We start from the raw sequence: 12,158 nt of genomic DNA, 5'->3' as shown, positions 1-12,158 counted from the left end.
AAACCCACCCATGGCTCCCCATTGCACTCCCATGAGTCTTGTGTGGCCCAGCCCCTGGTCACCTCCCCAGGTTCCCCTCTCACCCTCCACCCACATTGATCATTGATCTGTGTTCAGCTTCTCATACATCCAATTCTCTTGAGTCTGAGGCTTTGCATATTCTGTTCCTTCTAATTGGCATACCCTTCCCTGTGCTTTTCCTGGCTGACTTCTCTTCATCTTTCAGGCTAAGTTTAGATGCCACTTCTTCCAAGCAGTCTTTCTTCACCCCCTACCCCCTAAAGCCTCCACTGGGTTCCCACGGCACCCTGATCTCTCCCCATCACAGCACAGATCACTCTGTGGTGTCTCCAGCTGATATGAGTCTGTGTCCACCATCAGCCTGTGAGCACCTGCTTGCCCGTGGCTGTGTCCCCAGTACAGGGCCTGGCACACAGTAGGTGTTTAATAAATGCTTTCTGAACAAGTTAAAGAAAGTTTCAGCTAGAGGAGGTGCTCTCCCTCTCCTGGGACCAGCCCCCTCGATCCCGTCTGCCTCCTCACCTGCCTGGAGCCAGGCCATGGCTTTGCTTTGTCCCTCGAGCCTTGATGGTGAACACCGCACAGGTGCTGGGCTCAACCTCTCCAGGGTTCCCAAGGCGGCCGGACAGCAGTGGCAGCAGAGGAGTCCCTGAGAAGCATCCCCTGATGACACAACTGCCAAGGGGGCTGAAGGGGGCCAAGCCAGAGTCCACTAGCTCCCAGACCCGCTGGGGAGACAGCAGCAAGACAAGAGTGAGTTCCCAGGCATGAGGCCTCTCTGGGGCCCTGGGGACCATGAGGCTCTGAGACGCTCTCACCCAGATACCTGGACCGGCCCGGAGAGCTGTGTCTCAGTCCTACTTTCTCCTTGAGAAAATTTACCTCTCTGAGCCTCAGTTTCCTCATCTATGAAATGAGGATGTGCATGTCATCTTGCAGGATACGAATAGTGCCTGGTCCACGGTAGGTACTGCAGAAATATTTATTAATCCATTAATACATGGTATATTCATTATAACATATTATATAATAAACACTGATGTTTGTTATAATAATATGCACTGGAATGGTATTCTATCATATTATTTATTAAAATATAAAAATAAAACGTGCAGCAAATAAAGAAGTGAATAATAAGGGCAGTACCAATAGCTGACCTTTCTCACACTCCCTCCACGTAAGTGCTGTTCTAAGCATCTCTCATGGATTAGCTCACAAGGGCACAGTTAGGCCATTTTATACCATTATCCTCATTTTACAAACAAGGAAATTGAGGCTCAGAGATTAAGTAACTTGCCCAAGGTTGCAGTTGGTAAGTAAATGGTGGGGCTGGGATTCTGGATTCTGAACTTCAGTGCTCATTTCTGTTTTTTCTTTCTTTTTTTTTTTTGTGAGGAAGATCAGCCCTGTGCTAACATCTGCCAATCCTCCTCTTTTTTTGCTGAGGAAGACTGGCCCTGGGCTAACATCCGTGCCCATCTTCCTCCACTTTATATGGGACGCCGCCACAGCATGGCTTGCCAAGCGGTGCGTCGGTGCACACCCGGGATCTGAACTGGCGAACCCCGGGCCACCGCAGCGGAGTGCGCGCACTTAACTGCTTGTGCCACCAGGCTGGCCCCAGTGCTCATTTCTTGAAGGAAAGCCAGAAGAGGAGAAATTAAATGAGATGGTGTTTGCAAGCCTGCTCTGAGCAGACACTTGGGACATTTAAAGATCAAAGAGAATTGGGATGACTTGATGAGTCGGGAGTGTGAGCTCTGCAGCCCAGCTGATCTGGGTTCAAGCCACGCTGTGTGGTCTAGGGCAAGCAAGCCTCAGTTTCCCCATCTGTGAAGGCGAGGGGTGAAAACGGTACCAATTCCTTGGGGTTGTTGATAAAAAAGAAGGGACCCACTGCACCAGGCCCAGGCTGGGTGCTGTCCGCGGTGCTGACCCCAGAACTTGGCCCCAAAAGTGGAACACACAGCCTGGGGGGGGGGGGCAAAGGAGCAAATGGGGAGGTGGGAGAAGCGGGGCTCGGAGGGGTGGCCCACACCCCTCACTCATTTGTGAGCCTCACAAATGAGTCTATGTCCACCATCAGACTAAATATTCAGGTGGGGGGCGGGGACTGAGGTCCAAGACCACAAGGCTAATCGGGGCCAGAGACGGGGACTGGGGTGGTGAGAAGAATGCACATCAGTTGAGCCCCTACTAAGTGCAGGGCACGCTGCATAGCCCGTTTCCTTCCTTATGAGGTGGGTCCTCTTATTCCCGTGTCATGAGGAGGATGTTAAAGCTTGGAATGGAAATCACCTGCGGGTGGTCACACAGCTAGAGATCACTCAGCTGCCCCCCTCTCAGCTCTTTGCACAGATCCGATCTTTATAGGACCCAGGATACCTGACTGTCCTCCCCGTTTGAGCAGGGCCGTTCCCAATCTCTCCCAGGGGCAGCCGAATTCTAGTGCAGAAATCTAAATGCTCTCCACTAGGCACCCCACGGGAGGGCTCCCGGCAGCGGGAGGATGGGCAGGGAAGGCAGAGAGTAGGGCGTGTGGAGACAGTACCCCTCCCAGAGCAGAAGGTCCACTGAGATGTCACCTGCCCTTTTCTGCGTGGGGAAACTGAGCTCCAGGTGGGAAAACCATTTGTCCACGTTCATATTCACTCATTTATTCATTCAACAAATAGGAAAAGATAGTTCATATAGTGCCAGAAAGAAAATGAAACCAACTGTGTGAGAGCCTGGAGAGTTATGTGGGGAGCAATAATGTTGCTGAGGGTAGTTAGGGGCCCTTATGAGGAGGCGGCCAGCAGAGAGCTAGGGAAACAGCATGTCAGACAGAGAGGACAGCATGTGCAAAGGCCTTGAGGTGGGAACAAGCTGGTGGGTTTGAGGAACAGCGGGGAGGCTAGAGCGGAGTGCGAGGAGGTGAGTTGGTGAAGAGTTAATGCGGGGCCTCAGGGGTGAAGGGAGGAGTTGGGAGTTGATTCCAGGAGTGGATTGAGAGCTTTCAAGGGGCATGATTTGCTTTATGATTTTAAGAAGGCTCCTGTGCCTGCCTTGGGGAGCAGGGACTGTTGGGAGTAGGGCAAAGGCTGGGGCAGTGGCTGGATAGGACAGGGACCGGGGGGGCCCATGGGTGAAGTGGGGACACGTTTTGGAGAGACAGGCCCTCATAAGGGCCCCTAACTACCCTGAGAGATAGGCCATAGCTGTAGGGTATTCCAGGGGATTCAAGGGTAAGTAGTGATTATTGTGGGTGACTAGTCATTTCCCAGATAACTAGTAGTCACACGGTTACCTGGGTGGATGGAGCCACCACTACCCAGATGGGGAAGATTTTGGGGGGAAGCACCAAAATCTGGGCAAATTCGGATTTGGACTGAGCATCATGTGACCCTGGGGGGACCCGGGGAGGCAGCCCGATGTTTGGGTCTGGGCTTGGGGGGGCCTGGCTGGTTTGGGGGTGAAACAGACAAGACAGGCCCTGTGGGGAGCAGTCAACAGCTCCCGCAAGGGGTTGCACAAGGGGGGCTTCGGCAAACCCCGTCCCCAGACCCCAGCCCGGCTGCCCTGCCCCCTCTGGAATGGGCGTGGGGTAAGGATGGGGGCTCCACAGCTGCAGGCGGGGAGAGGAGTGGCCTCTCCCCTGCAGCGTCAATCAGCCTGCTACTCCACACTAATTGCTTTCCTCAGTGAGAGGCTGGGGCGGGGACAGAGGGCTGGGGGGGCCCTGGGTGGGGACGGGCTTGGAGGGAGCTCAGAAGCTCTCTTTTGATTTGTCTGTCTTTCCTGTCCCTGGCTGCGACTCCAAGTCCCACCTCTAAGACAAACCCTAAATCTGTTCACTGCCTTCTCCTAACCCTCCCGTGGCTCCCAGCACCCCTAGAATAAAACCCACACCCCTCACCGCAGCCCCTGAGGCCCCACGTGCCCAGGGCCCTGCCTGCTGCAGCCTCTCACCTCTCTCCATCCTCCCTCGCTCACCTGCCCTGGCCCCACTGGCCTCGTCCTCGCTGCTCCTTAAACCTGCCTCAGGGTCTTTGCATGAGCTGTGCCCTCAGCCAGGAACACCCTCCCCCAGCTCTCCCCATGGCTGGCTGCTTGTTTTCATCTGCTCGGATGTCACCTCCTCAGAGAAGCCCTTCCTGCCCAGCCTGGACAGCTGCACTCACACTCACTCATGCCCACATTTGATCCTTCTTGGTTTAATGTCTATCTCCCCACCCTGTGAGCCTAGGCAGGCGGGGCCTGTTGTTTCATCTCGGTGTGCTCAAGCCCAGCGCGGGCCCCACTGACTGTGGTAGGTGCTTGTGAACTGAGTGTTTGGGGGAGCACCAGGGGCCCCCACTTTACAGAGGAGGAAGGTGCAGCTCAGGGAGGGAGCCAGCTGCCCATGTTCCTGGGGCTGCCTAGCCAGTGCCTTCCCACACCCGTGCTAGGCAGGAGCGCCTGGGGGGCCTGGGCAGCGGCGGCAGCGGGGCTCAGCCCACCGCAGGGCTTCGGAGCCCAGACAAGGGCCCCAAGGGCCCAGGTTCAAACCACGCTTGGCCACTCACCTTGAGGGAGTGCCAGCCTCTCTGTGCCTCAGTTTCCTCATCTGTCAGCTGAGGCCAGCCTCCTCCTCCCCCCCTGCAGATGGCTGGGGTGTGGACAAACAAGCTAAGACACTGATGCCTGTGAGACCTGCCTGTGGCAGGACCAGCTCACCCTGACTTCTCTCAGTCCACACAGTTTGAGCCCACTTTTTTACACAAGCAGTGTCCCAGAGAGGTTACCTGCCACTCAGGCATCAGTGACCCACCTGGGATTCAAATCCAGCTCCTGCCAGCTTCCCTGCTCACTACTGTCTTTTTCTCCTGCCTCAGTTTCCCAGAATGGGGCCATTGGCCCTGCCCCGAAGGTGTGGCCTCAGGCCCTCCCTGCCCCACGCCCCCTTTCCTTCGGCAATCAAAACCTTGTGGCCAGGCCTGAGGGGTCCCTGGTGCCGCCCTGCCCCTGCTGGTCCCCTGCTCCCAAAATCACCGGCTGCAGCCCTGGGCTGGACAGTGGATCAACTCCCAGACTCCTAGTGGCCTCTCTGGGCCTCCGTTTCCCCACCTGTAAGCCAGTCCCCAGGCAGCTCAGGGCGTTTCCAAGTAGGGGGTGCCAGGACCCCTCCCCCACAGCCTGGGCCGAGGCAAGTGCACCCCCACCACTCACTTGACTCAGCAGGAAGGAGAGCGCCGCTCTGTTCTGCTGCGCCTCATGCTGCAGGCGTCTCTGAACCTGGGGAGACAGACGTGGGACCCCCATGCCCCAGGAGCCCAGCTTTGCCCCTGTGAGATCCCCCCAGATGGGGGCTCGCTCCACACACTGCACCTTCTCCTGGAGGAGCAGGAGACACTCAGTCAAGTTGGCCTGGGCCACACCACAGGCACCGGTGTGGGACACCCACCCAGACCTCTCCGGGGACCCCAGTGCCAACGCCACTCCCCCCGAGCCCCTCCCCACTCCCTGCCAGGGTCAACAGCCTGGGAGCCTCAGGTCCCTCCGGAACAAGTCCCCTGGCCCCAGGGGATCCATTCAGCTCCCAGCACAGCCCTGGTGGGCTCAGGGACCCCAGGCCACCGCCTGAGAACCCCCAAACTCACACGAGCTCCGTGAGGCCCGGGTGGGCCTGGCGCTCACAGTCACCGCTGAGTTCTGCCCGAGTGCAGTGACCTCCCAGGGAGTGGCCCAGGGTCCCCCCAGCAGAGCCCCTTAACTCTTTGAGTGCCAGGCCTGGAGGACACACCCATGTACCACCCTTGGGACCCAGCAGGGCGTGACTGTGTCACCAAACAGGTGTGAGACAGACAGTGCCCAGGAGCGCGACCAAGTGTGTGTGTGTCGGGGCCCAGGGTGGGCGGGTGTGAATTGTTTGCTTATGAGAGAGGGAGAGAGATGAGAGCCAGAGAGAGAGTGAGAGAGAGAGAGAGAAAAGAAAGACAGAGAGAGATGGAGACAGAGAGAGAGACAGAGAGAAATGGAGAGATAGAGACAGAGAGAGGTGCAGCTTTGGGGTAAGAATGGAAGAATTTTACCAGCTTGGGATCTGGGACACATGCCTAACAGGAGAGCCCACAGATGCGGCCACAGGAGTTTGGGGGTGGCCCTTGGGGGTTCCTGGAGGCTCCAAGAAAGTTGCCCATCACGCTGTGTGCCCCAGGCAGATTGAGGACCCTCTCTGGTCAACACCCTCTCCATAAACAGCAGGGCCTGAAGCTGCAGCAGGAACCCGGAGCCCCCAGGGGGCTGTGGGGGGGAGCCCTATGGCCAGGAAATTGGGGCTTGAGTGGTATTGCTGCCTCCTGAGCTGCTGAGAGCTCCTGTTTCCCAAGAGGCCCGCCATCTGGTCGGTCCCGCCGTCCCCTAGGCCCCCAGGAATCATTAGAGCACGACTCCCCCTCAGGCAGGCTTCACCCCAACATGCTCGGGGACCTTGACCCCAGCCTCTCTGACCACTCCTTTCACAGCAGGGGAAACCCAGCCCCGCAGGGGCAGCTGCAGGCCTAAGACATGGCCAAGACCCTGCCTGGAGCCTTCGTGTCCCACTCTGCTAGGGACGCCTGGGAGGCCCTGGCAGGGGAGCTGGGCACAGGAAGAGGGTCCCGAGTCCCAGGCCTGCCCCTCCCTGGACTTGGCTGTCGCTCCTGTACAACGGGCGAGGAGAGAGTAGGGGCCTGGGCTCGGAGCCTGGAAAACAGGATTGAGACGATGGCGAGGGCGCTGTTCTGACTCCCCGTTCTCTGCATGCTTTCGGCCCTTTCCAGCCTCCAAGCCTTTGCACAAACTGTCCCTGCCTCCTGGAAATCCTCTCTCCCCGCTGGTCTGCCTCCTAAAGACCTGAAGGAAGATCAACCAGATTCTGACAACTGCTAGCTGGAAACGCCCCCACAGTGTCCCAGCTGAAACCCACGCTCTTTCCCACAGCCCTCACCCCCCACCCTGACCCTGCTCACCCCAAGCTCTTCCCACCCCGGCTGTGCCTGCCCCCTGGGATGCCCTCCCCGGCACCCCCCCACCCCCCCTCCACAGCTCCTGCCCACCCTTCAGGTGGCGGCTCAAATATCACCTCCCCAGAGGGACCTCTCTGCCCCCCAGCAAACCCAGACACACGGGCCCCTGGGGGCCGGCCACAGCCCCAGTCTGTGAGTCGGGGGCCCTCAGCACCATCTGAAATGATGTCATGGGATCCCCACCCTTGAGACTCTCGGCCCCATGATGGGGGAGAAATGGTCCCACTGCGACCCCAACACGTAGTAGGTGCTCAGACAAGTTTGTCACACGAATCCATGACTCAGGAGGCCTCAGAGGAGCAGTGAGGCTTTATTCCCACAAGCCTTGGCCTTCCCCAGGCGCCCGGCCCCCTCCAAGCCCCCCCAGCCCCGCGGGGGTCACTCCGGTTGGGGATGGGCAAACGACGACCTGCGGCTCACGGTGCCCTGCAGGAGGAACACACAAGGGGACGTTCAGGCACCAGGGGGCTTTGCAGCAGGGGCCTGCCCCGCTTGGTGGGCAGCCTCCCCAGCCTACCTCTATCTCACCAGGGACACCTCGTGCAGTTTCTGGAACTCAGACACGCCCTGGTGGCAGCGCCTCACAGCCATTACCACAGACCCGATGAGCAAAACGGACACCAGCAGACACACGGCCACCACCACGCCCGGGTTCCTGTGCAACTCGGGGGCCCCAGTGTCACCTGGAGCTGAGGGAAGGGCCCCAAGTCAGCCCTGGACCCCACCCTTCCCAAGGCTGAGACACCCACCAGGGCCCAGAGCCTTTCCAGTCCCTTCCCAGGAAGCCACGCTTACGTCCCTCTCCGGCGGCTGCTGTAACCTTTTCAAAGCACATTTTTATCCTTCTGCTTTTGAATGTATTTGTCTACAAGGAATTCATTCAGTTTGCTGTGTTTTCACCACCCTTGTTGGCTACTCTTGGGAGTTCTTGCAAAGTGAGAAAAATCTAATCGAGAACTCTGTTCCCAAGATGCAGCAACTTTCTGAGGATGCATGCAAAATGTGACACTTTGTGAAGATGAGTTATAGCCTGTGGCTTTAAGCAAAATGTTTGTGTTTGCACTCTTCTTTGAACATTTTGGAGACAACATGTTATTTTGAATAAAAGATTTTTCTAGATCCCCTAAAAATGCTTGGCCTCTATTGAATCCCTGGGGCCCTGTGTGTCACACCCTGCACCTCCCCACCCTCACTGCCCCCCACTAGTACCCCACTTACCCCGTTCCAGCCACCTCACTCTTCCTCAAATGCACCAGGCACAGTACCACCTCAGGGCCTTTGCACGGGCTGTGCCCGCTGCCTAGGCTGCTTTCCCCCTAGCTACCGTCATGGCTCCCTCCTTCACCTCTTTCAAAATGAGACCTTTGCTGACCACTCTTTAAAAATTTCAAACCATTTGCACTCACACTCCAACCCCTTATCCTGCTGTAGTTTGTATTTTGTTCTTTTATAAACAAATATATAATTTACTTATAACCTGTCTCCCAACATAGCTTGGTCTCGCAGGACCTGACACACAGTAGGCACTTAATAATAAATGTGCACAAAATAGCATCTGAATAGCTTTACATGACACTGAGGTTGAGGGAGTGGGGAGGTCCTTCCCAGCATATTCTCAGGTCTGTGTCTCTCCCTCGTGGCCAATCCCAGAATTGCAGCCTGGTACCCCCAACCATCCCCCAGCCCCAAACCGTCCAATACTCACGGAGGCCAGAGGCCACAGGGGTCCTGTCAGTGGTGGCTGAGGGCCTGAAGGACGGCTCCATTCCGAGGCTGGAGGAAGTGGGGCTCCAATGCAGGGTCAAGGAAGTGGAAATCAGGGGGCTGGAGTGGGAGGTGGGGGAGCCAGAGCTGGGGTGGGTGGTTATCTCTGGTTGTGTGGAGCTGGGGCTGGGCTGGATGGTGGGGGTTGTCCCTGAATTTGAGGGGCTGTGGGGGGTCATGGAGCCTGTCTCTGAACTAGCGGTGCTGGGGAGGAGGCTGGAGCCCTGCTCTGAGCCGGCGGTGCTGGGAGGGAGGCTGGAGCCCAGCCCTGAACTAGCAGCGCTGGGGGGGAGGCTGGAGCCCGGCTCTGAGCCGGTGGTGGAACTAGTGGCGCTGGCAGGGAGGCTGGAGCCCAGCCCTGAACTAGCGGCGCTGGGGGGGAGGCTGGAGCCCGGCTCTGAACTCAGGGAGCTGTGGCTGGAGGAAGAAGTCAGCGGTTTGGAAGTTGGGCTCTCCGTCTCGCTCTTCGAGGCTGTCGAAAAACCTGTAACATCTGGAAAGAAAACATCACTGAGGGTCCAGGGAGCAGATGACTAGGAACAAGGGTGAGCAGCCCCAGCCACTCTCTGGATGCCTCTCCCTGTGACCCCAGATAGTAAAAGCCTGCCCCTTAGGGAGACTGGGAGGATTTAGCACCCCATGAGCGCTCATGGGGAAACTCCGTTGTCACCCTCGACTCCTTGTCGGAAGTCCCACAGCCAGGGGTCCAGGCCAGTCAGTCCCTCCCAGCCCCCACTCTTGCTTCGGGGATCTAGAAGCCCTCTGGGTTGGGAATGGCTGCAACCCAGGCAGCAGCTTCACAACTCTTTTAAACCTTCTGGGACTCAGTTTCTTTGCCTGTCCACTGGATATCAGCAGCAGTGAGCGCTCTGAGAGCTCACAGGCCTGGCCCACAGCAGTGCTCAGCGATGCTCCGCGCACAGACCCGCCTCTGCGCTCCCAGCAAGGAGCTCCCCCAGGTACCTGGGAGGGCCCCACGGTGAAACTCAGTTTTAACGGGAGGCCCGGAGGCCCAAGCTCTGGGAACAGTCAGAGGATTGAGCCTCTGGAAACCCGCCCTGCCTCGTTCCAGCCGCTCCCTGGCTCCAGCCCCATCCCTGGCACCGAGCCCAGGGGCCAGGCTGAGGGCGGGTAAATATTTCGTGGGCCACCTCCCACAATTACTTCCTTCCCAGTTCCAGGCCACTGGGCACCTCAGCTGCCTGCAAGTTCATTCATCAACTGCTCCCGGTCCCACCACATCCACTCTGCCCCGGGCAGACCTTTGTGCTTCCTCCCTCACCTCACCCCAGGCAGCAGAAATGCAGAAGTAACACCAGCACTGGCCCCAGGAGGGGACTGGGTCCACATACAGACCCCCATTTCTCTGTCCAGTCTCCCATGCCCTGGAGCAATGACAGATGAGTCTAGAAGGGGCATGGTGCGTGGGCCTGACTTCATCCCCATTTTACAGATGGGGAACTGAGGCTCAGAATGGTAGAGTCTAGCCCAAGGTGACTGGGAAGGTGGGAAGAGGGCCCCTCAAGAACCTCTAAGGAGTCAAGGACTAAGAGGCTGGCGTCCTTGAACTGCTTCCCACCATCATTTGAGGAGGAATCCAGATGATAAGAAGTTTCTGCTGAAATGAAGATGACTCAGGCGCCACACTGGACCCCAAGCCAAGCCAGAATTCTCAGGAGCTGAACTTTTAAAGTGAACTGAGGAAAACTAGTGGGTCTTGAAAGAGGAGGTGGCGGAGGACACAAGCTCTGCCGAGTGCTTGGCACAGTGGGCAGGCGCTCATGAGCTGCTGAAGAGTTGACCAGAAGGTAAAGTGGGGCTGTTTCTAATGCACTGTGCCAGGAGTTTGCTCTGCCCAGTGACTCTTAGACAAGGAGGCTGGCATGAGCCAACTCAACTGGTTCTAATCCGGGCCTGGCACAGGCTGGGAGCCTTGGCTCGCCTAAGCCTCAGTTTCCTGAGCTACGAAATGGGGATAAATGTGGTGCATTCTGAGTGAAGCCCTTCCCTGCAATAAGTGTCTCATGCGTGGTGGCCTCAGCTCTGATATTACAGGTCTGGGGCTGGGACACGGGTCAGAGAGAGCGATGCCTTGGCAGAAGGGGGAGAGGATGCAAGAAGTTCGACTCTTCACCCTAGGAACCGTCTTGCAGGCAGCAGAAGGAAATTACATCAGGGGCCAAGAACTCCTCCCGGGAGCCACAGATGCTCAGTGACCAGGCAGGGCGCTCTCGCCCCACCTTGTGGTGCTGGGGTCCTCACCCTTCTCCCTTCGTGGGCTGGCTAAGAGAAACTGAGGTTCAAAACGGACCCTCCAGCTGGGTACGGGGCAGCCACTAGCCTCTGACTCTCAGGGCACTCTGGGGCCACAGAGCCGGCAGCCCTGGGGCTGGGCTGGGGTGCTCCGGCTGTCCTCCCCGCCTCCCTACCTGGCTTCTGGGAGAAGCCGCAGCCCTGGGGGGGGGGTGCGGAGACCAGCGTGGTGGGGGGTCCAGGTGCCAAGTGAGGCCCCGCCAGCTGCCCAGAAGCCTCCTGCTTACCTGCTCCACCTGGAGATGGCAGGGAGGCACAGAAACTTCCAGCAGGTTTCAGCAGCAGCACCAGACTCAGTAGAGAAGAAGCGGCGGCGGCAGCTGAGGACTGGCCATTCCTGCGCCGGCCGCGGAGGGCGAAGGGCTGGCTCTGCACAGGTGTGTGGCCAGGCGCCAGCTGTTTACACCTGCGCGCACGCCCCCTGCTGGCGGCGCGGGGCTGCGCAGGGGCGAGATGGAGGCGAGGCCTCAGGGCAGGGGCCTCTGGGGGCGCTACTGTTCGCCAGAGGTGCCATTCCGACCCCCTCTCCACCTAAACCCCCATCTCTCCTAAAAACCCCGCCTGGACCACGACCCTGAAGCCCTCAAACTCTGCCCCTCCCCTCAGGACACCCCTGCCCCTTCCAGTGCCCCGTCCTCCCTGCAGCCCCCACTGCTCCTGGCCGCTCTGTAGCTGCCCCTTACCCATGCCAGTCACCCACTCTGTCGCTCCTCTGGCCAGGCTGCCCCCCTGGGTGCCCCCAGCCTCCTCCCTCCTTCACTGCCCTGTCCCTGACCCCACGGGCTGGGGATGTCTGTGTCTGGCCCTCTCTCACCCACACTGGGGCTCCTTGGGGGTGGACCCAGCTTCCCCCCCAATCGAGACATGGCTGGAGCCCCCTAGCATTTCCTGAACGAGGCACCCGTGCATGCACCTGTAGGATTTGCTAGGGCCAAGGGACTCATGGAGGCCATTCTGGGCCAGGTTGCCAGACGCTGGCTTCTGGAAGCCATGGGACGCCATCCTGCTAGCCGTGGATGGATACGGTGGCAC

At 58.5% G+C, this 12,158-nt stretch overlaps 1 protein-coding gene across 1 annotated transcript; it reads right to left on the bottom strand.

The window, feature by feature from the left end:
• Positions 1-7,099: 7,099 nt before the first annotated feature.
• On the bottom strand, positions 7,100-12,128 carry CIST1 (colon, intestine and stomach enriched 1). Its single transcript, XM_087443058.1, has 5 exons — positions 11,945-12,128; positions 11,354-11,620; positions 8,755-9,306; positions 7,578-7,732; positions 7,100-7,475 (listed from the first exon to the last, which is right to left on the bottom strand). The coding sequence occupies exons 1-5, from the start codon at positions 12,126-12,128 to the stop codon at positions 7,428-7,430; spliced, it is 1,206 nt and encodes a 401-aa protein (XP_087299184.1). The 3' UTR covers positions 7,100-7,427.
• Between the last annotated feature and the right edge of the window lie 30 nt (positions 12,129-12,158).

This window comes from Ceratotherium simum, chromosome 18, assembly GCF_057802395.1.
Source record: "Ceratotherium simum simum isolate JZ-2026a chromosome 18, ASM5780239v1, whole genome shotgun sequence".
Lineage (NCBI taxonomy): Eukaryota > Metazoa > Chordata > Mammalia > Perissodactyla > Rhinocerotidae > Ceratotherium > Ceratotherium simum.
This window is presented reverse-complemented; position numbering and strand designations above follow the sequence as displayed.

Excerpts from the sequence above, each read along its gene's own strand:
- CIST1 (XM_087443058.1), bottom strand. The coding sequence starts at position 12,128 with ATGGCGTCCCATGGCTTCCAGAAGCCAGCGTCTGGCAACCTGGCCCAG. Across the intron at positions 11,621-11,944 it reads CACCCCCAAGGAGCCCCAGT|TAGCGCCCCCAGAGGCCCCT; the intron begins GTGGGTGAGAGA and ends TCTGGCGAACAG. Across the intron at positions 9,307-11,353 it reads GCCATCTCCAGGTGGAGCAG|ATGTTACAGGTTTTTCGACA; the intron begins GTAAGCAGGAGG and ends TTTTCTTTCCAG.